Source organism: Nematocida ausubeli (assembly GCF_000738915.1).
Source record: "Nematocida ausubeli strain ERTm6 chromosome Unknown supercont2.4, whole genome shotgun sequence".
NCBI classification, from domain to species: domain Eukaryota; kingdom Fungi; phylum Microsporidia; genus Nematocida; species Nematocida ausubeli.
Window position 1 is genome coordinate 1 of NW_026515637.1, and position 22,848 is coordinate 22,848.

General features: G+C 37.2%; 9 protein-coding genes across 9 annotated transcripts; 1 reads left to right on the top strand and 8 right to left on the bottom strand.

Moving 5' to 3' along the window:
• On the top strand, positions 1-2,712 carry NESG_01558 (uncharacterized protein; the record flags this gene model as incomplete). Its single annotated transcript, XM_053049185.1, has 1 exon — positions 1-2,712. A coding segment is annotated over one exon (2,712 nt), but the record flags the coding sequence as incomplete, so codon positions are not given.
• A 1,505-nt stretch (positions 2,713-4,217) lies between these two features.
• On the bottom strand, positions 4,218-4,559 carry NESG_01559 (uncharacterized protein; the record flags this gene model as incomplete). The annotated part of the gene is made up of 1 exon (XM_053049186.1): positions 4,218-4,559. The coding sequence occupies one exon, from the start codon at positions 4,557-4,559 to the stop codon at positions 4,218-4,220; it is 342 nt and encodes a 113-aa protein (XP_052904136.1).
• Positions 4,560-4,595: 36 nt separating this feature from the next.
• Positions 4,596-5,114, bottom strand: NESG_01560 (uncharacterized protein; the record flags this gene model as incomplete). The annotated part of the gene is made up of 1 exon (XM_053049187.1): positions 4,596-5,114. The coding sequence occupies one exon, from the start codon at positions 5,112-5,114 to the stop codon at positions 4,596-4,598; it is 519 nt and encodes a 172-aa protein (XP_052904137.1).
• Positions 5,115-5,238: 124 nt separating this feature from the next.
• NESG_01561 (uncharacterized protein) lies at positions 5,239-6,732 on the bottom strand (the record flags this gene model as incomplete). The annotated part of the gene is made up of 1 exon (XM_053049188.1): positions 5,239-6,732. One exon carries the CDS (start codon positions 6,730-6,732, stop codon positions 5,239-5,241), a length of 1,494 nt encoding a protein of 497 aa, XP_052904138.1.
• Positions 6,733-7,023: 291 nt separating this feature from the next.
• Positions 7,024-10,134, bottom strand: NESG_01562 (uncharacterized protein; the record flags this gene model as incomplete). The annotated part of the gene is made up of 1 exon (XM_053049189.1): positions 7,024-10,134. One exon carries the CDS (start codon positions 10,132-10,134, stop codon positions 7,024-7,026), a length of 3,111 nt encoding a protein of 1,036 aa, XP_052904139.1.
• A 1,098-nt stretch (positions 10,135-11,232) lies between these two features.
• On the bottom strand, positions 11,233-14,106 carry NESG_01563 (uncharacterized protein; the record flags this gene model as incomplete). The annotated part of the gene is made up of 1 exon (XM_053049190.1): positions 11,233-14,106. The coding sequence occupies one exon, from the start codon at positions 14,104-14,106 to the stop codon at positions 11,233-11,235; it is 2,874 nt and encodes a 957-aa protein (XP_052904140.1).
• Positions 14,107-15,077: 971 nt separating this feature from the next.
• On the bottom strand, positions 15,078-16,121 carry NESG_01564 (uncharacterized protein; the record flags this gene model as incomplete). Its single annotated transcript, XM_053049191.1, has 1 exon — positions 15,078-16,121. The coding sequence occupies one exon, from the start codon at positions 16,119-16,121 to the stop codon at positions 15,078-15,080; it is 1,044 nt and encodes a 347-aa protein (XP_052904141.1).
• A 1,092-nt stretch (positions 16,122-17,213) lies between these two features.
• On the bottom strand, positions 17,214-19,706 carry NESG_01565 (uncharacterized protein; the record flags this gene model as incomplete). The annotated part of the gene is made up of 1 exon (XM_053049192.1): positions 17,214-19,706. The coding sequence occupies one exon, from the start codon at positions 19,704-19,706 to the stop codon at positions 17,214-17,216; it is 2,493 nt and encodes an 830-aa protein (XP_052904142.1).
• Positions 19,707-20,257: 551 nt separating this feature from the next.
• NESG_01566 (uncharacterized protein) lies at positions 20,258-21,658 on the bottom strand (the record flags this gene model as incomplete). Its single annotated transcript, XM_053049193.1, has 1 exon — positions 20,258-21,658. The coding sequence occupies one exon, from the start codon at positions 21,656-21,658 to the stop codon at positions 20,258-20,260; it is 1,401 nt and encodes a 466-aa protein (XP_052904143.1).
• Positions 21,659-22,848: the final 1,190 nt, after the last annotated feature.

The following is a 22,848-nucleotide window of genomic DNA, read 5'->3' on the forward strand; positions in this document are numbered from 1 at the left end:
AGAATCGATATGGAAGACATAAAGACAGTACATGAGACTTTTGTTGGCGAGAAGCAGGATGTGGTTATTAACCCAAGAGGACCATTGAATCTGCTACGTGGATACATTGGAAACCAGAATGGATACATGTACAACAAGCGGTTTTTTTCTTCTGAAATAGACACAGACTATATACTTTCTAAGAAAGAAATATCTGATGAAAACGAACAAGAGTACAACTTTAAAAGAAAGCCAGTGAATGACAGAGTACACAAAGACATGGACACAAAAACCCCAGAAGGCAGGTATCTTAGCATGTATCACACCCTGCTGATAAAGATGTTTCCGTCTGCAGATGGAGACCTCTCCATTGAGGCAGGAAGGTCAAATGCACTTACAAACTTCCTAAGAGCAGATCATGTTAAAAAGGACACAAAGTACATCCTCGCTGCGCTGCTGCTGCTCTCAGAGGGCGTTGACATTAAAATAGCAGTAGACTACAAAGGAAAGAAAAATAATCTTGTCATAAAAAGTAAGACGTGCAAGAAAAAAGTATTTGTAAATGTAGAAATGCATACTGCAGGTATAGACCCAGTTACTAATGAGCACAGTGAAAACATCTACCAAAGTGAGGCGGCTGGAATTGTTAAGTTCTATATGCAGTGCAAAGACAATTCATTGCTAAAGAAAGGAGGTGAGTTTGCAATGCCAGCCACAAAAGAAGAGTTTGAAAGTGGAAAGTTTCTGAATAATGCAGCCTTCCTTATACAGACATACATCTACGAGTTCATTGACACAGCAGAAGACTACAAAAACTTTGTAGAAGCAGCGCATGAACTACTGGTTGACCAAGTAACTGAAAAGGAGAACCCGGAGCAGACGAAGAAGAAGGGTAAAAAGGGCAGAATATTTGATGAGCTTTTCGTTGCAAAAGAAGAACTTAGTGAAAATATAAAGTACATTGAAAAATTCTATAGCTTTATAAAAGTTAAAAATGAAAATACTAATTTTCCCTTCTACAGTGATAGTCAGCTGCCGAAGTATACTAGAGTGCCGCGTTGTAAACTAGACAAGTCGGGCTTTGAGAAGAACCAAGCCTTATACTATAGCAACTGCGTAGAGACAGCTCTGCTTGGGCTGTTCTGCTGCCTGGCATATAATCCAGAAACCGGAGAGTATGAGACAGACCACATGGGAGAGGGAGTAAGTGATGAGTTGAGAGACTTCTTTGGAGACTATCCTAAGCCAACAGAAATCACAAACTTTGAAATGCACAAACAATGGAGTAAAGTTGTTGCTTGCTTAAAGAATGAAAAGATTGACTACATGCAGATTAAAAATGAACTTTTCCCTGGGGTTGGAAATATATTTCTGGTAATTGCAGAAATAACAGGCCAGAAAGCAGATATATTAGAGCTAGTTGAATGTATAGAGAATGAATGCAGAACAGGAGAATTAGATAATAAGCAAAAGGAATACATATCAAATAAGATAGAATCGATTGTTAAGGCTTTGTCAAAGAATAAGAATGTGAGAGTAGAGTGCAAACAAATGAGACTTAAGACAAGACCAAATGGAAAGGCAGATATTTTCGCTGAGATTAACATTATTTATACTTTCGGTAAAGCATATAATGGAATTTCTTTGGATATAATACAAGAACATGCAAATCTTGTTCTTCTTCCATCTTCAAATACTAGCTCTGCATATATTAAAAAAAAGTATGAAGAAGTAAAAAATATTTACAGCGGTATAAACTGCTATATAGGATACATTGCGGATCAGTACATTAGTGCAGAGTTAGATGTTTTAAGTTGTAGTGATTATGATCTCCGTGTAAAATTTGCGGACAAAATATTCCAGGCTATACCGGAAGGACCCGAATGCATATCTAAAATATCCGTATTAGGAAAGCTTGTTTCCTATCATGTTAAAGGCACTATTATAATGGATTTTATAATCTCTACCATAGATAAGGAAGTGGGCCCAACAAACCCTCTAACACGGTTTACTGCAAACATTTTAGGAAGTGTTCCGCTCAATGATTATGTATCAAGACGTTTAATGATGCTGCTCTTCCCATTTCACGCAAGCTGGCAGAAATTCTATCCAAGGCTTGGATTTAAGCCATCAGAGCCTATCCCCAAAGAAGATGCTATTTGGATTCGTCTATCAGAACTAAAAGAATGGTTATGCGATACTATAATAAGGCATTTTTCAGAGCCTGCAGCATCAAAAGCCATATGCAACTATCTTAGAGCAACTGTGAATAACCCAAGGATGATCGATGTAAGTGTAGAATTTATAACCCGACCGGTTCTAATTCATCGTATCATGTCTAATGCGATGATAGAAGACTTGGTGGAAATTCAATCCAATATCGAAGAATATATGAAAGAACACATGAAAGACTACAATTTAAACTATGTGTATATTATCTGGTTTATCCATGTATGCTCAGATGATTCTAGGTTCTCATTAGAATCTGCTAAGACAGTTTATGACTTTATAGTCTTTGATGATTATCCAAGCCCATTTAAGTTTAAAAAAGAAATGTCAGGACCCGCGGAATACTTTGAAAAATCTCTAAGTACTTTAGAAGAAAATAAAACACTTTTCTGCTCGGAGGATGACAGAAAAAGTATGGAAAAGTACGATGCTATGTTAGAATACTTCTCGGAATTCTGTTGGTTGCACAAGAAATCTAAACACTTACCCTGCACTATAAGTTGATTTTGGCCATTGACCTCCGGGGATTTTCCTGCAGAAAAGCACGCTACAAGGGGATATACTTGCTTACGCGACACATAATAGTGATCTATGTTTGTGTAACACAAAGTCTTACATTACAATCTGATGTGATAATATTGTTTTGTTGTGTAAACCAACTTTAGTAAGTATCCACTTTACAAACCGTATAGACAATGAGAAATAAATTATATCCAAGTTTAGTATGACTAAGTCTAATATTTCAAAGAGGAAAACTCAGCTAAAAACATAGCATGTTGCATGAAGCATTATTGAATAAAACATTTTTAATTTAAATTTAGCGTAATAAAGGAAAGTATCTTATAGTTATTAGTCTACAGTGAAGTCTTGGAAAGAAAAGACAAATATCTATCGACGCAGCTGGCCCAGTAAAAGGCCTTACGCCCCAAAGGAAGAGAAATCTGTAGTATGCAAATAGTATTCTATCGAAGGGCAAACACACTAGTCAAGATAAACCCACAGCACGAGCAGCAGCTGGGGATACTCTCAAGACATCAATAAATGTTCTCTGCTATAAAGAATATTTTCTTATTTAGTTGCTATTCACGCAGCACAGTGCCTTCTTTACTATAATCCACTGTTATTCGGGCTATATTCTTTCATTTCTTCGTATTTGTCTACTTTCTCCTTTTCCTCTCTTTCTATGTCTTCTTGTTTTTTATTCTCTTATACATTGGAAAATAAAGTGTATATTTCTTTTAGTAGAGTAGTTTATTTTACGTAGGTATAAAAAGAGAAATAAAGCATGAGAGGCAGGGAAAAGAAGAAAAGTTGCACATTTCAGAGAACCACCGCTCGTCAGACACAAGGAGAGAAGAAAGAGAGAAACAGAAAGAGTAACACACTAAAGGCAAATAGAGAACGAAACAAGTATTTATTGATAGTTATACATACACTCTCTTATAGACAGCAGATTAGTCTGTATTATGCACTATAGAGCTATATAGAGGCACTTTATCTACACGGTCATCGCATTATACAAACGCATATAACAAAAGCAGATCTTTTAAACATCCTCTGGACACATTCTGAGTTGGGCTGAATTTTATTTTTATTTTTCCTCTGGTTATGCACATATTGAAGAAATAGGCTGCTAGTATATGGGCACTTCACTCGCATACAATCACTCAGCTCTCTTATTTAGACTGTTTTAGTGCGCACAAACTTTGGCTATATCAGAGTACCCAGCTAACATAGCAGGGTTTCGGGGTTTTCAGTATACTGCACTTAACATCGCTAAATAGCGTAGATAGATTAAAAATAATCTCTCTGTATTCCTTTTGCTCCTCTTCGGATATGCAGATGCATATATACTCATTTGTTTTTGCTACTAGTCTAGAAATCGCACTACTCTCCCAAATATAGGCATAGTTTTGCAGATTAAGGTTGCTGGCTGTATATCCCATTGCAGGTGTACTTTTTGTCACCTCTATCACCGGGGCTTCAAACTCTTCTTCTGCAGCCCGCGCTTATTCTGCCTCTGCTTGCCTTACTTTGTACAGTAAATTTGTCTTGGTATCTATGAGGCTTAAATATTCTAAAAGCGCTTTCATCCCAATCAAGTACGTTCTCCCGAAGTAGATCACTGCCAATAGATACACCAGGTAGCACTGCTTTGAGTCATGTTTGTTCTTTTCTGCAGCTGCCATCTCTGCCTCATGTTTCTTCAACATACTTTCTGCATACTTTATCTTTTTTAAATAGCAATCTATTTCTAAATCCAGCCCATTAATTTCCTTCATTTCGAGCTTGTATTTTATGTCTCTTTCTTCTGGTATTCGGCAGGCACTCTTGCTGTAAGACTCGTTCATTAGAGCTCTATTGTGGGCGTCAGAATGGATTTCTTCCTAGATTTTGGCTATGTGATTCTTCTTCACGCTAACATCAAATGCTTCTTTATCCACTGCAATAAAAGCCTTTACACCTGCACCTGCTACGCCATCTGAACTTGCTAGTCTGTCTATTATATTTTTTTCCATGCTAGAGCACTCCCACACATTTTTGGTATCGGGTATGCTTGTCATGCCATCTGTTTTTCCAGACTCATCCACCCCTATAATATCCTTTTCTTTGGTTTTCTCTTTCCTTTCCTCCAATGCAATGTCTTCAGGTGCATCTTTCCGATGCGGATTAGACTTCTCTTTACTTACTGCCTTGTGGCATATCTTTACTGCAGTGAGTGCGCTAGAAGGCATGCAAACTTTCAATGCTACTGCACCTACCAGCAGAATAGACAAAACCGTTGTTATACAGAGAATGCATAGCATTGATGCAGCAATTGAAAAAACAACTGTTTGACAGAAAACAGACGCTTGCATGTGATCTAGATTATATTGGATCATGTCTTCTGCAAACTTCTCTACCATTCTCTTTATTTTATTTTTCGCACTAATACATACTTACTTGAAGATCATTTTTATTTTTATATTAATACTCTTCTCTTCTCATATACACACTTACTTATTAGCATGCGCAAGCATGTAATATGATTCAAATTATATCTTTATAACATTCTTCTGCAGCGCGCATTGCCTTATTTGCCTCGTTTACCACACGCTGCTGCTCTTCACACGCGCTTTCAGCTGCATCATATGATCTATATGCCTGCTCTTTTTCTACTACCTTGGACATAAATTTCTCGTGCATGGCATGCATATTAGCTGCAATATTAATAGCTTCCGCTGTAAGTTTCATCCGAGCTATATATAACCCGAACCCGATAATATTTATTCCCATCAAATCTTTATATATCTGGAATGGGTTAAATGACATAAAACCTATGGCTTCCGCCACATTGTCCAACAAGCCGTTTTCATATTCTTTTTTCTTCTGAATAAATAAATCATCTCTTTCATGCATTTTTTTAAGTATTTCTGAAAAGCATTGTATGATAAGAGTAGTTCTTCTCTCTGCTTTTACTTCTAGTAAATTGTATTCCATAATGTTTTTTCTTGTGAAGGATGCACTCTTTTCTATTTCTTTCATGGAATCAGTGAATATTTCGTAGAAAAACTCACTTGCCCTTTTATCTGACTCTAGTACATCTATTTCATCATTCAGGGCACAAATCCTTTTTATCAGTTTATTTTTCTTAGAGATTGTGTTATCTGCTGGTTTTAGATCGGAAGGGGCACCATAGTGGTAATTAATTTTCTCAGTTATAGGGTTTATTTCCTTGATCTTTTTATTAAATATAGTCGTATGTTTACCATATTTTTTTTTAGAATCCTCTAATTCCCTACTCTTTGTTTTAAAGACATCTCTTGCCAGCTTTACAGCATCTTTCATCTCTGCCAGCCTTTTCATCTCTGCCCGCCATACCGGCCTTTCCATCTCTGCCAGCCTTTTCATCTCCATCAGCCTTACCTGCCTTTCCATCTCTATCTGCCTTTCCATCTCTATCTGCCTTTCCACCTCTACCTGCCTTTTCATCTTCATCAGTATTTCCATCTCTAGTGTGTCTGCTTCAATGGCAGCATTCACTTCCTTTTTAGCTAGCTCTTCCTCCTTTTTTTCAAACACTAGATTAGAGCTGTTTTTTTTATCCATTGCATACTCAGCCAGTTCGCCTGCGCTATTACTACGCTCTAAGTGTCTACCTTCTGGCACATCTAGCGCAGAAATACTGCTCTCCTTCTTTTCAGCTATACTTTTTGTGTCTACCATGCCTTCCAATGTGCATAATTCTTTCTGCTTATTTGGGTTTGCATTCTCTGTGTGTGCAGCAGCACTCTTTGTATTGCTTATACTACAGAGTGGACTGGTTACGGTTTTTTTAGCATCTTGTTCTGCTACAACCTGTTCTCCTGCTTTCAGCTGCGCATTGTTAAACACAAAGCCTGTTTTCTCTTCTTTTGAGCACTCTAGTGTGTCAGACGGCTTTGCACTCAATTCAGATACATCTGCGGCCCTCAGATACAGCTTGATTATACCTATGACAGCCAGAAGCATATACTTTACTCTTTGTCTTTGTCCTTTGCTCATTTCTATTTTTAGATATTATTCGCATTAATATTCTATAGTTGAAAATCATTTATATCTTTATTTTAATAATTCTACTGCGCATATAGTCTAGTGAAGAATTGACAATAGAGCAGTATGCAATTGAACTAGCTGGGCCACAATCATTAATACATAAATTCTAAATAACTTTATTTGAAGCTTCTTTTGCACTAACAAGCCATTCCAAGCCTTAGCCGGTTAATTCGGGCATTAATCTAAATCTGTCCATATTATTCTGAACACAATACGTCTTTATCTTTTTAGGCACTTTATTTATATTGGGAGCGGCCCGAATGCACAGAAAAGGCTAGCTAGTGTGCCTCTCACAAACATCAACTGAGTTTTTTTTTCTGCTTCTTGCACAGTTTGAACAGTTTGGGATGTATAGCCAGCAGTGGTTACACTATGCAATATAATCTTGGCAAATACAGACTTTTCAGTAGTATTTAGCCCTTTGACAAGATGCTCTAATTCCGGGTTACACTTGTTTTCCGGGAAATCTCTTTGTAGACTAGCCACTATTTTGGCTATTATGCCAGCATATGTTTCTTGGGATACAAATTCTGTGCTATTTGCCCATTCTAATGCCTTTTCTATTGTGTTTGTAAAACAGGATGCATTTCTGTATGGATACCCATCTATGGCTATGTTCGGATAGTATGTATCTTCTAAGGTGTGGCTGAGCAGCACAAGCACTGCGTTTATGTCATCACTAGTTGCGAAGAGAACACCGCCCATCGCGTTATTTACTAGATGCACGAGAGGATGGCTTCTGCCAAGGTTTTTGTCTACTATATGCAGAAGAAGAGCCCATATAATGTCTCTTTTATAAAGCCTGCTATGCGCTGCTGGGCCAAGCAGGAGAGCATCCACAGGCCTGCATTGCTTTCCACAGAAGAGTGCATCCTGCAGCATTTTATTTGGCTTGGGCTGGCTTCTACTATTTGGCTCACATGTACACATCTCCACCTCTCTATCTATGTGAAATCTAAGCATCTCTGCAATAAATGTCTTTTTCTTGATTCTTGACAGCTTTGCCTCTTCCAATGCACAGCCTGTGCTATGCAGCCTAGAGCCTGTTTCCCATCCCAGCCCTACTACTTTATCAGCACAATACTTGGGGTAGACATTAAATTCATACGAGCAGGTGTTGGCTAAATGTGCATCCTTTTCCTGTGCATCATCAAGAGTGTACGATATTTTTATTTTCCCAAACAGATCGCTGTATCCACCTTTAAGAGTCTCTTTATACTCGATCTCTGCATCCGCATTAATGTCCTCTTTTTTTATGGCAATTTTATTAATTATTTCAGTCAAGTATTTGCTTATGTCGCTTTTTAGTGCAACTGCCAGGGTTTTCTCTTTGTTAACATAATCAAAAAACAATGCATTGAGCTCCTCTTTTTTTCTTTCTTTTATCACACCCTTTAGACTCTTTATTTCTAGCTTTATGCTAGGCGCCAGTCCTTTGCCAGCACATTTTAGCCTCCACTCAAACAGCTTCTTCTTAGATAGCTCTTTTTCGTCTATTAACTGCCTTATCTCCTGCTCTATCTGATCTTTCTGTTTCTTGTCAATGGAGACATCGTTTGTAAGCTCTGAGTGAAGCCTTTCAGCTGCGCGAATCTTGTGTTTATTATCCATACACTCGAGCTTTTCTCTAAACTCATCTATCTTTTTTGCATCACCCACCCCCGTTATCTCTTTAATGACATACAGCATGTTTATTATCCCGGGTGCAAGCTGTTTTCTGCCCTTTTGCAGATATCGTATGTTCCAATTGGATAGGCCTCCTATTACTTTGTTCCAGTCATCATGCATGCTTTTTGAGATTGCTCCATCCATGTATTTGTGTATCTTGAAAAAGCTTTTCAGCTCCTCGGAGACGGACTCTATGTGGTCAACTGTGTACATACTTTCCTCACAGTTGTATAAAGCCCAGCAGAACAGGCCTAGCAGAGCTGTCTCGCCGTAGTCAGCACCCCCCATTGTAGACGCTAAGTCGCTGGTAGCAGAAGGACACGCTTCGTTTGGAGTGCATGCATCTAGACTCTCTCTGTTTTTTTGAACAGAAAAAGCATCTACAATAGGCTCCAAGTGCAGTAGACTCTCTTGGTGATGCAATATGTGGTTATATATTGATTTCCGCGCAACGTCTATGTATTCCATCCCAACCGAAATCTGCTCTAAGGGCACAAAGTGTCTGCCAAACACGCGCTTTGCTGCTCTGGGCAGTTCATACCCGGCTTGACTCACCTGGATATTTTCTGCTCTGCCTTCTTTCCATTCTACATATTTATTTTCTAAATAGTTTTTAACCCGATATAGCCAGAGTTCTCTCGGAGCTTCTTTTTCCTGCGCCATATACTCACACAGCAGATCATAGACGGCCTTAATAAAAAGAACTGTCTGGTCTTCATTCTCCATGCAGTGGTACACATATGTTTGTATAAGAAAGCCTGGGCTGTTCATGAACTTGCCTTTTTTAAACTCTTTGTATGACTTTGGCTCTGAAGTGTATCCCTTTTTTTTAAGAACTGAATTTTCTCGGTTTTCTATAAAAAACCTTACCACACTTGCAACTGCAGGCCTTTCAAGCTTAATATTTTTTCCTGATGCACTAGAGTCCTCCTCTCTGGTAATCATCTCATCTGAATCCTCTATTTTAGTGCTCACTCTGAAGTGCTCTCCTTCATCTGCCTTCTTCAGAACTAGCTCTGTTCCGTTCTGACTCTCATTAATTGCCAGTGGTACATCTATCCCCTCTGCAAGCAGCAGCAACGAAGCAAGTATTTTATACTTGTACTTCTCTACAGAAGTACTATTAATAAAAGAAAAAAAAGAGTCCTCTCTGTCTGACCATATGGACACATACCCGTGCATAGAGGGGAACAGCTCAAGAAGCGTGGTAAAATACTCTTTCGTATACTTGAGCAAGCTGCCTTTATATGCAAGGTCACTATCATCGTGCACTCTGTCCAGCCTGTAATCTCGAGTTTGCGCGATTTCAATCTTTCCCTTTGCATTCTTTTTAACTGCTATTGAGTGCTCTATCTTTATCTCGGGGGATAGAAATCTCTTGTTGTGCATAACCCGAATGCTATCTGCTATTCTTCCTCGCAGTGGGCTTAGTGCGCTGTCTGGGCCTATTACTAATGTTTTTTCTTTTCCTTTGTCCATAAAAGTAAACTCTCTCTTTTGAATGCTCATTAGCTCTTTGTTTGTTCTCACTCTGCCCCACACTTGGCATAGCATGGCTAGCTGAATCAACACACATACTGCTGCGCACCATAAGCCCTCTCTTTTATCTTTTATCTTTGTCCTCTGGGCACTTAACTCTTTTGATAATACTCTTTTGCTTCTGAATATTGTACCTAACTTCATATCTTATCTAAAAATTAAAATATTTATGGCTTTGGATACTGTAGTGTTCCTTTCTTTCTTAATCGTGCAAGTTCTTCTCCCCCGCAATGTAAATAGATTCTGGCTATTTCGGGCTGGGGTGAGCAGAGCACAAACACACTGCAAGAGACTCTGCATATGAAGAAAACGCTACATTATGGCCTAGACTCTTGAGCTTGTTCATTTAAGGTTAAATAATTAAGCATCTATCAATAAGATCAAAGGTCATTTTCTGCAATTTTCTCTAGATCGATATAATCCATGCACTGAGAGTCTATAAACAAAAGACAAAAAAACGTGCTAGTTTAATATATCTAACTCAGATGCTTCAAGGCCTGGCATGCACTCAATATTTCTGATAACTGTATGAGGCAGAATGTTCTTGATGAAGTCGCCATGCCATTAGAATAAATAATCTGAGTTTCGTAAGGTGGGGTTGCTAGAGCAGATATTGCACAGAAGCGTCTGATAAGCGCAGTTTCTAAAGAATAGCGCATTCTGTGCAGTGTATAGCCTGCAAATACATTTAGTTCTTATTCATTCCTGTGTGTCTTTTTCACCTTGCTCTAATGCATTTTCTATTTTTATTCTCCTATATATTGGAAAATAAAGTATAAATATAGCATAATGAAGAAGTTTATTTAGTAGAATACATAGAGAAAATAAAACTCAGAAGAAAAAAATTAGCATACAGTAGAGAACTGTTATTCGCCAGATACAAAGGAAAAAAAAAGAAAACAAAGACACCTGCAGTACCTAAGAGTACACATTCCCCAGATACTTCTATATTGGCTGTTCACTTATCTACCACATTGCACACAGTTCTCTGTGCTCCATGCCTGGTATGGTATTTGCACACGTTTCTTCTGCATAGCAATTAGGTTATATAGTTCTTTAAACATGCAATGACCAGCTGTTATAACAGCATCTGCTTCTGCACGATATATGCACTGTTGTATGCACATCCTGTACTATAAGGTATTTTCTATACGTATAGCCTGCGCAGTTTAGCCCTAAAAACATAATCTGAAAGTATAAAAACCATGTTTATTTAGATATCCATCTAGTGCTTCTTAATTTTTATTCTATGGATTGATCCATTTCTAATTTGGGTTCGGAACCCTCCATATCTTCTTCTAAAGTATTTGGGTTGGAACAATCCATAACTCCCTTTTCTTCTTCTTCTCTTTCATAAACCTCTTCTAGTTTTGTTACGTAGGCATCCCAAATAACTCTAAATAACATCTCTTTATCACTTGATACACCTAAATCACCATGCATACTGTCCAGAACCTCTAAAGTCTTTTCTAAATATTTCGAATCTCCTATTTCCGGGATGGTTATATTCTTTTGCTTGGTGTCAATTGAGTTAAAGCATTCTTTTATAATCTCTGAGTACCCTTCCATTTGGCATGCAAGGCAAATCCACGTAACCCATAGCTGAGTAATCTCCGCTTCACATGCCTTAAAGCAGTCTTTTTTTGATTCTAACATACTCGCAATTCTATGCATATTACTGCAGCTCTTGCCATTTTCTGTTATTAGCGCTATTAGACAGTTTTTCTCCTCTGTGGACAGCCATCTAAAAGAAAAAGGAAGATTAAACACCCCTGAATCTGTTTTTAGAGAAACTATTCGCTCTATCCATTTCATGAGAATATCTGGTGACTGCCGGCTAAGCACATGCTGAAGAGCCCGCGGGGTTTCCTTAGTTGAGTATGTATGCTTGCGCATGCTCTCCGTATTTAGGTCTATGCTAGGATAGTACTCATTGTACTCTTTACTATACCGAAGAATTGGAAGGAAGTTTTTTTTAACATTCATGTCAAGCAAATCCATGCTTCCAACAACATTTGAGATAAAGCGCACAATAGAGCTGTCAGCACCCATGTTTTTCTCAAATATATGCATTACAACGCACGACACAATCTCTTTTTTCTGCTCTATCTCGTCTATTTTCCCGAATAAAAAGATTCCTTCAATTCCCCGGAACATATCCCTTCCCACCTGCTGTATAGCTGCAATTTGAGAAGACATCACGCTTTCTTTGAGACTTCTTACCATCTGCTCTGCATAGTAAATAGCCATACAGCTGGTGAAGGTTTCTTCCCGGGCAAGAGTTTCTTTTATCTGCAAAATAGTGTTTTCTATACTTGCTATATCTTCTGGTGTCATCTGATCTTTTTCCTGCGGAGGATATGCCACTTCAGCATGCTTGGGCTCTACAGATATGCAAATTGCCTCTGTCTCTTTGTTACAGCTGTAATTTAGTGTTATGTTTCCGTATAGATATTCTCTTTTCTCTAAGCCCTTTATCGCATTTTGTTTTAATGGAGACTCAATATCAATAGTTATGCCTTTCATGCTGTCTTCTTTTAAGAGTGATCTAAATAGACTATTTGCATATTTTTCAACACTTTTATAGATATTGAGTATGTTTTTGCCTTTTTTGAATTTGGATACAATATCGTCTAGTTCCTTCATCTTATCAGAGCTCTGATTTGTAATCTCTGCAATCACATAGAGGATGTTAAAGATGCACGCCTCAAGTTCATTTTTGTTTTTCTTAACGTACACAATTTTCTCGTTTTGTAGACATGCTACCACACGATTCCAGTCATTGTGCACGTACTGAGAGCCAGATCCAAACATGTCGCTGTAGTCACTGAAAAAGACATTTAGCCTATCTGATGCAGATGGCATGTGTTCGGTTGTGTATCCCTGTCTCTTTGGATCATATGCAAAGCAGCAGAAAAGAGTAAGTATAGCGTTCTCCACACAGTCAGTGAATGTGCCCTTTTGTTTTTTAGCAAACTCAGATGATTCTATATAGAAAGGCACGTTGGACTTCTCTTGTGGCAGATCCTCTTTGGTTGAAAAAGGAAGAAGGCCCAGGCGGTGGGTGGCCACTTGTATTTTCTTCACAGCTTGCACATATTTCAGGCTTTCCAAATGACCGTCTGCAGGCACAAAGCACTTTTTAAGAACCAGATCTGCCTTTTCTTTCGAATTCGCAGAGTTGCTGCTGCTCTGGATCTGCAAAGACAGCAAATCATACACCTTTTGAGCGAGCGCGCATATTTGCTGCGGTGTTCCTATATACTCAAATATGTAGCACTGGATAAGCCATCTCGCGTTATTTAGAAACGCGCCCTGCATAAAGTTTTCAAAGCTTGTGGGCTCTGCATACTCGCCATCCTCTCTCTGTATGCTTGGACATTCCCTGCTGTTTATAAAAAACTGAATGACTTCTATAGCTTCGTTCTGATAGAATTTTTCTTCAGTCTCTTCCATGTTTTTATTAACCGTAGTGCATAGAACACGAGTGTTTAGTGAAAAGTCCATTTTACTGCCTGCTGTGTTTTTCAGAATGAGCTTCTTCGTTTTCTTCCCTCCCTCAAAGTAAAGCGGAATGTTGACTCCCTCACTGAGAAGGAGCAGCGCAGCAAGAATTGTGTCTGCATGCTCGGACACCTCACTGCTTCTCAGAAACGTGATAAATGCACGGTTTACAGAAGTAAAAATAGACAGAATGTTACTTTGGGACGGAAACATTTCAATCAGCGCAGAGTGGTAGCCCTTGATGTACGCTGAGGGGTTTTCATATGGCGCATCCATGTGGCTGTTTCTTTTGTTTTCTGCTACTCCTTGACCTTCTTCAGTGGCCAGGCTATAGCTTATCTTTATTTCGGGCGAGAAAAACCGCTTGTTATGCAGGAACCCGCCTTCTTTGCTGATGTATGGCCGTAGCAGGCTGAGTGGGCCTTCTGGGTTAATAACCATCTTTTTTTTGTCAATAGTGTCTATATTATGCTTGTGCAGATCTTCTATTCCATCCAGCCCTATGCGAGCGTATACTTGCTGTACCGCAAGTAGCTGAACAAGGAAGTATATGGCTTTGGCAATACAATCCGAGTATTTGATCTTTTGATTTTTTCTACTACACCTTTGCATTCTTTAATTTACTGGCATATGCAATTATTTTATAGTTATTTTTTACTATTGGTTCAATTTTTATGGATCAATTATAACGAATATTTATGCAAATGCATCCAAAATGATTTGTCTGTATTAACCCCTTAACAGAACTAAAGCGCTTCTATTAGGGGTAAAAAGCAGTTCTACAGCACGCTCATTTGTGTGCATCAGAAGAGTAATATGGCCGTTATTATGCAATAAGGTTCTTCGCATGCATTCTTTTGGATAGAGAGAGGTATGCTGTATGCACATAAATATCTTTATGAAATAAGAGCGCTGGCGGATTCTCCTGACTAGCCTAGTACACTATAAGCATATTATGGGAATTTGGACTCTTTTTGCGCTGATATTCCAGATGTATGCTGATGCTTTATGTGCTGCATGTGTTCTTGGAATTTCTATTTTTATTATGCATGTTGAAAAAAGTATAGACACTGCTACAGCAGGAATTACTTTGGCAAGGCACACGAAAATAAAAAGAGAATAGTGTTTACTTATATTAGGAATGATTGGAATAAAGGCAATTCATGAGGGTGTATATAGCGCTCTCGTGTTAGGTAGCCTGCAGTAGATATTAGAATAGAACCCGAATTATTTATATTTTTCCAAATGTACAAAATAATAGTGTGTTTTCATATATTGATTTATTGTATATAGCCCGAAGTTTTAAGCTAAGCTATATGCTTTATTGGTTCTTAATTATCTTTAGGTTCAGTGCCAGCACTAGTTAGCACTATGAAAAAATGTGTTTGTGCTGTAAACCACACAGCACACTAAGATACATGCTTTCCACTATAGTGCTATATAGAACTAGTGCAATGCAGATTTTTCTATCGAATAAAGATCAAATGTCCGCATTTTGCAAACTTATTCAGGTTCTATCATGTCTTCAGCAAGAAATAAATGGCATGCTCTGCCTTTCTGCATAGCCACTTTTTAAGCACAGGCTATTTATTTTTACTTTTTTCTGAGGTTTCTATTTCTTTCATAGCCTTCGCAACAAGAATATAGCTTTCCAGCTTATTGTGCTCATCACAAAATCCAGTAGAAGTCTTTTCAGATGTTTTTTGCGCTGTACAATTTTCCCAGGAACAGCGTACATTATTTGCAGCTGCAATTGCGTTTTTTATACGCTCTAGATATTTTTTATTGTTTCCTTTAAAGGGATTGACATCTTTATCCACATCCATATATAACTTGGGCTTTTCCTGAAATTCACTAGTGGTAGGAATGCTTTCTAAATTTTCATAGCTAATTTCTGCACATTCAGGAAGCGAGAGGGATTCAGGCGTATGAGGGCTTAGACAAGGCTCTTGCGTGGTTTCCAAACTAGAGGAATCGCATTCGTTGGTGTTTATCGGCACTTCTTTCTGTATATTTTGCTTTGCATTGTTGCAAGGCTCTTGTTTCTCTAAATCCTTTATGGGTTCAGAATTTTCTTTAGAAATGTTTAAGCCACTGTTTTTTAAAACAGGTTCTTCCATTTCTTCACAAAAAACATCCTGTGCAGCTTTCAACTCTTCTTTATTTTCTTTGTATGCATCTACTGCGCGTGTTACTGGTTTAAAAGGATTTTGGATTTTTTTAGTCTTTTCCATATCTTGTAGCGCATTGTTTATCTCATCCATCCATTCCTCCAAGTCATCTATATGCTTTTCAGAATGTTCTGTATAATTATTGGCGCAAATGTGTTGTGTATTTTTATTAAAATACAGCCGCAAGGAAGACACCCTTTTGGGTACAGCTGGAGCATTTTCTTCGCTGTTAGGGCTTAGCACTTGCTTGCTATCTATACTCATAGTTTGGGAGTTCTGGGGACTTATGACAGGCAGCCGATTTTGCCTGCTTGCAGGGTCTGGATTCTGGATGGAACTGTTTATAGATGTTTGGGAGTTGTTATCTAAAATATGACTGGCCTGTACTTGGCAGAGGTAGGCAAACACTAGAAGGCTTACTACTTTTACAAAACTTTTGGTTAATTTTCCTATCATCTTGTTTGCTGTTTTGAAAAGAAAACTTAGTATATTTTAATATATTCTGTATGTATGTACAGAAAGTTTAATTGTTTTATTGATCTTTCTTATTTGTTTTCACTATATAATATATTAAATTTTAAACAAACTTAACATGATTAAATACTAGACAGTCTGTCAAATAGCATTCATAACATACTTTAAAAAACATGTAAAGCATTTTCTGCTTAGCAATGAAGACACAGAGAGATTGGCTTTTTGCGCGCTGAAAACAAGCTTCAGCTTAAAAATCCAGCTAAATAAAGTCTAGTACGCCAAGATAACTTATAGAGCTATGCAAGATTTTCTTTATTTTTCACATTAAGGCATCCAAAGCCAAGAAATATTGCATATTATTATTCTATGATAAAACTCTTAAAGGCCCTACAAAGTTTATGCAAAAAATAGTAAGATAGAGAATTCTAGAAACATAAAAGTATAGGTATCTATATCAGCGCATGTTTCTACCCAGCAGTCAAAGAAACAAAGTTGTTATGGCCTTCTTGATAGGAATAGCATGGAAATTGTCCAGCTGCTTTTCGTGGGTTATTCGGGTTATATTGGGATATGGCTGCCAGGCCAACCCTCTCTTCCAGCGCTTCTTTCGATAAATACTCCTTGTAAAAACATGTGTTTCTGGAGCGCATGGGCTATCATCCATTACCACGCATCCTACCTGTTGTAGTGGATATAATGAGAGATTGCTGCTGCTTTCCAGCTAGTTTTAAAATATGCAATCTTAGATTGGCTTAGTAAATTCAAGCCTGCAGTACTGTAAGAATTTACTTTGTTTATGCCCTGCCCAGCATTCATGGCATTGCTAAAACCAGGTGTTTCCACCCAAAGATTAGTCTACTGGCTATGCTGTAGTGAATAACTGAAACCTAAGTTATTTAGAAAAATTTATTTTTACTAAGTATTAAAGTTTGAAATAACATCCTGTAAGAAACTAACGCTTCCATTGATCCAAACAATGAAAATTCTGGATAGCTCATACATATATGCATTCTGATTGTATAGAAGCGAAAGCATGCTACTGTCATTTTACATTTTCTCTATCCTACTGCCTGCTTAACGCTTACCCTCAAGTCTATCTTTTAGTTCTTTTATTAACATATGTAGCATATCTTCTTCTTTATCTACTTCTTTTTTCGTAGTAGCTTCAGTATACATATATAAAAATAAGGGCGGGTCATCATCCACAAGCATATTATTTAGTCGGGCTATATATGTTTTCAGATAGTCGCATCTCTCCTTGATATAATCCATGCAAGTTTCTATATATCTTATGTGGTTTTCGTATGCTTTGATAGTGTATTCATTCGAAGAATATAATCCTGAGTTATCTATTGCGCGCGCAGCATCTTTTTCTTTTATAAGAATCGCTATGTTTGTTTTAGACTTTAAACTATCCATATAACTTAGATCTAGTTCTGCTATATTTTTGTCATAAGTTGCTATGGCTTTAATATAGTTGAGGTAATCTTTATATGATGGATGATCTTTATATAAAATATCCACTGTTATTTTGTTATTTTTAATCATGTTCATGTGATCTATTTCTATATTATTTCTGGCCTTACATATATTATCTATTTTAGAAGATATAATTAGAAACTTATTACTAGTAGCCGGGTTATTACAATTTTTTTCTTCGCGCCGATAACTAAGTTCTTGTTCCATCCAATGGTTGTAAATCCCGTCTACTGCTGCTTTGTGTTCTTTAATGTAATTTGAATGCTCTAGTTTGTTTTTTTCAATCAATTCATGTAGCTTTCGGGTTATATCATGCATTTTTATATTGTTATCTTTTAATTTTTTTACACACCAACTTAATTTAAGGAGCTTTTCTTTTTTATTACTATAAATAGCCCATTTTTCCTCTACGATCTGTTTGAAACCTTGAATCATTACATAGTCTTTTTTCATGCCTTTTGCAAGTGCATCTGCACATTTATCATACTGTCCCCTCACAGAAGCTATATCATTTTTGACTTTCTCGTATTTAGAATCCGAATTTCTTAACATAATCGGGATATCCACATCATTTCTATAGGCTGTGATTGCTTTTGTATTTTCCTGTGTGTATTTTACATACACAGGGTCCCATTTAAAGTCTCGCTTACTTTCTATTTCTTGAAGCTTCTGCATTTGAAAGATAATTGATCTTATCTCGTTTACTTCTTTTTTATATAAACCCTGCCGGTTCAGTATAGAATCAGCGTATATTCTGAATTCTTCCATATCCTTAATTATATCTTGGTGTTTTTTCAAAATTCTTTTAACATGAAAAGTCATGGCGGCAAGATAATTCGACTTAAATTTTTCTACTAACCATGTTCTATGTGTTTTTTCCATTTTTTCAGAAAGTTTTTTACTTTTCTCCAAGGCTAACTCATATAGGATAGATTCTCTCTGTATTACAAGGCTTGCGTACTCTATTTTCTTATTATTCAATTCCATATATGCATCAACCATTTGTATGATCTCGTCGTAGAATTCTAATTTCTCGGTCTTTAAATCATACACTATGTTCTCTTGGCTGCTACATATTTTTTCACTTTCTGTCTCCTCTTTGGGCTTTAGCATATCCAGCAATTTTTTCTGCTCATCATGTCTTAACAAGCATTGATTGGCTAGGTATCTTATTGTATTTATCTCATTACTTCCTTTTAGTATTTTTTCATGTATCTTGTACATTTTTTTTTCTACCCAATCACCTATATCCGCTATAGACCCGGCCTTTTTAGTATATTTAATCACATCATCAATAATGGATTTATCTTCAGAGTATTTTGAAAAGGCCTTGTCTAACTCTTTTTGTATGTCAGATAGCTCTGCTTCTTTATTTTTTAAAAGCACCACATCCATATTAAATTCCTGTAAGTTGAATTCTGACATGCTGTTCAGCTGTTTTTTTATAAATTTCTGTGGTATGGGAAGAGGGTGTTCTAAGTTTTGATCTTTGTCAGTGCTTTCATCTGTAGGTGGTATATTTTTATTACATGAGGGTTTAGCTAGGTTTGTTCTCAAAGCATTAATTGCTCTTGCATTAGAACGCATAGTTACTAATGGTGTTCCTATCTCTTCTTTACTACTTCCTGGCTGTACTGGTGGGGTTTTTGCCCTTTTTTCACTGCCTTCTGAATTTGTTTGTATATTTTCCGAATCTCTCACACTGCCTTCTGAATCTGTTCGCACATCTTCTGAATCTGTTTGTATATCTTCCGAATCTCTCACACTGCCTTCTGAATATCCCACACTGCCTTCTGAATCTGTTGCCATATCTTTAAAGTCTTTCTCACTGCCTTTCGACTGTTTACCGTAGCTAGAGGAATCAGATGCAGACGAATATTCAAGTTCTAGTACAGGATCTTTACTGGATGAAGGTTCATTCCCATTAGTGTGTACAGTCATTAGGATTCTTTCATCCATATTATTTTTTACTATATTGCATAGTGCGCCTTGGTTTATATATGCTAAAGCCGCTAATAAAGAGACAATGCCTACTAGCACAACAACTATGCTTATCTTCAATATTCTTGTTTGTGCGAACCAAATCATTTTTGCTAATGCTATCTGAATGCAAAGTCCTTATATAGATAATCCTTTTGTTTGTTTATATGGAGATCTGTTTACATGTAAATTAATCACCCAGAATGTAATTGAGTTTTATTTAAAACAAATATACATATTTATAATTATTATTTAGCCTATACATATTTACTAATGTGTAATTACTAATGCGTGGAAGATTTTAATGGACGCTCTCCTTCAAATAATAAATCTCGAATGCACTCTCCATTTAAAATATGTAAAGTGCACAGCCTGTCCTTCAATAGCTTTTCTTAGCTGCACTAACATAAAATTTAAAGCTCTTATTTATTTCCATAATATACCCCGAGTGTAGTAGAACAATCATGTGGAGGTGCCTGTAAAAAGCACTACAAAGACAGATTTTCCACTATAACAAAACAATTCGAAAACCCAAGTCGAGCGCGCCGGAACTACGCGTGGCTAAATGCATCCTGTTACTATGCAATCTAGCACATGCATATCTACACTATAACCCAAATTTATTCGCGCCTGGACTTAAGATATACCCGGGCTTGGAATTATACAGACGTTTCTTGCTCTTCAACATCGAAGAAAAAAGGCGAATGGCGGTCCTTTGCACAGTTTTGTTCCTCTTCCGTTGACATTGTCTCTTCTGCAGCGCTTCTCCTGGTATTAAGTATCAAATGGGATAGCAGTTTATCATTTAAAGTAATCTGCTCATTTAGAATATAAAGTTGGAGTATCGCCTCTGAAACATCTGTAATCTTCTTTGCCTCTTTTTTATTTTGATTTTGCATTTCCTTTGCAGCTTCTGCTATAGACACAGCCTCTTCTGACTTTTCTGTTTTGACTACATGCTTTAATTCCGCCTTTCTTAATAAATACTGTATTTTCTCCCGCATCCATACCTGCCTATTGAATTCCCATGTTTTATAGCATTGGTAATTGCGCGCGTTCATTGTGGGTGTATAACACGTATCTATATACTCTATGAATTTCTTATGGCTAAGGCAGCGGAATTCCTTGTTTTCATTGTTCATTTTATAGCGTGTGCATTTCTGAATGCCTATCTCGATTGCAAGTTTAATCTCCTTAATATCAGCTTTCAACTCCTTTATACTTAGATCTACTATGGTTAGATTGTTCAGATGTGCCTCATAGTCTTTATACTCGCATTCCTTCATTTTATTCATATATTTGCTTTCCTTAAAGTGGTCATTAATATTTTTCTGGATTTCTTTTTTCTGCTCCATGTACGCACAGTACTCTGTATAAAGACTTTTTAGTTCTCTGAATATCTTCTTTTTTGTTAGTTTTATCTTTTCATACTCAGCAGCTACAATTGGCAGGAGGTTTTCCTTATCTGTGTATAGTCTATCCGCAGCCTTTTGTAATTTGCTAAGTGCTTGTTCACTTGATATGCCACTAGAGGCCTGTGCACTTTCTGACTCTACTGCATTTGCTGTATTCTCATTTGAATTCTCTTCCTGCGCAGTCTCGTGTATATTTATTTTTTTCTTCAGACCACTACACTTCTCTGCATGCTCAGAGAGGCTAGCTTCTATTGCTGCTATGAGGTTTTCTATCTTCGCATTTTCTGCTTTAAAACACTTTTCTTTTATATTTTTGTCATTGGTTCCTGTACTCTGAGGCGGCGAAGGATCTATGTTCATAAACACTTCGGTTTTGTAAATTACACCATCTACGCAGGGAGACGCATGTATGTTTTTCTTCACGTCTTCGCTCTCTTGATCGTCTTTGAATGTGCTACTTTCACATGTTCTGCTGATATTTTCTATGCTTTGCCTTTCTATGGTCTCTTCCAGTGGCGCGCTTGCTGCTAAATACATTCCAAGCCTAGAGATACACATAACAGCGGCAAACAAAAACAAATGGCTCTTTAGTGCTCTTTTCCTTCTGTTGACCATCCCTTCTTCTATCTTCTTATACAAAAACATATCTGGGTTTAAATCAATTGCATTATATATATATTTCTTAGATATGCATCTTTGATTCGGGTTATCTTAATCAATGATTTTTATTTTACTTCCATGCCCACATGGCATGCCAAGCCAAAACAGAGCTGCATGCATACTATCACCCATCCACAAAGAGTACAGTTTACTGGTCTGGCAAGGATTTTAAATGATTACTAGGCTTATCTGTATTGAGGGTGCGCCGCCCTTTTTCTGAATCCTAAATATAGATGTATGTTTGTAGGAATGTATCCGGGTTTGTTTGTGAGCTAGAATGCTATAATAAGGGACTCTACTTTTTACATTGTTAAATTTCTCTTCTCTGAAAGCATAAGACCTTCTTTCTGGATCAGCAATGGATAGAGTATGGATTTGCTACTGCCTCTCCAGGCCTTTATTAAAGATCAGCACGCTACAAGATGCTCTTTTTGTTTACACATCCTTATTTTGATGGTCTTATGTTGTTAGCAATATTTGTCAGACTTTCATCTGTTTTTTTATCCTATGTTTGTTTTTATTAAACATAAAATGATTAATAACAACACAAGAACCATATATGTCAACAAAAAGTAATTGCATCTAAATTTAGTGTATCCAAGTCTAATATTCAAGAAGTAATTCGGGCTATATCACAGTAATTGAGTGATTCAAGTTTGTCACACTCTCTGGCCCTCTTTTACTAGTAGCCATTCTGTTTGCTGTAAGTGCATATTACCAGCCAACAGTTGTCTATAAGTCTTGCAGCTCCAGAAAAATAAATATACACAAAACCACAAAACAAAGTCTATTATGTGGGAGCGACTCTAGTTATGTTTTTTTATTCTTCGCAGTGGAAACTTGCAGGCTGTAAGCCTTCGGAGGAGCGCAGATTATACTGTACGTATTTTCGGGTTCTTTTACATACTGTTCTTTCCCATGTATTTAATTTACCACTTCCTCCCTACTTTGGATGTAGGCCAACACACTACATGAGGCGCTGCTTATTTAAAAGGCAATAATCACAACGATCAGATATAATGCCACGTGCTTTTACTTTCCATCTAATATTAATGAGGCTCTATTCTTATGGGATCGCATCAATAGTAGCTGTTTAGAGGTCTATAAATAGACAACAATAAATAAATTATATGATGAATAAGAAAAACCGCTTTATTAGAGGGCACCTGCATATA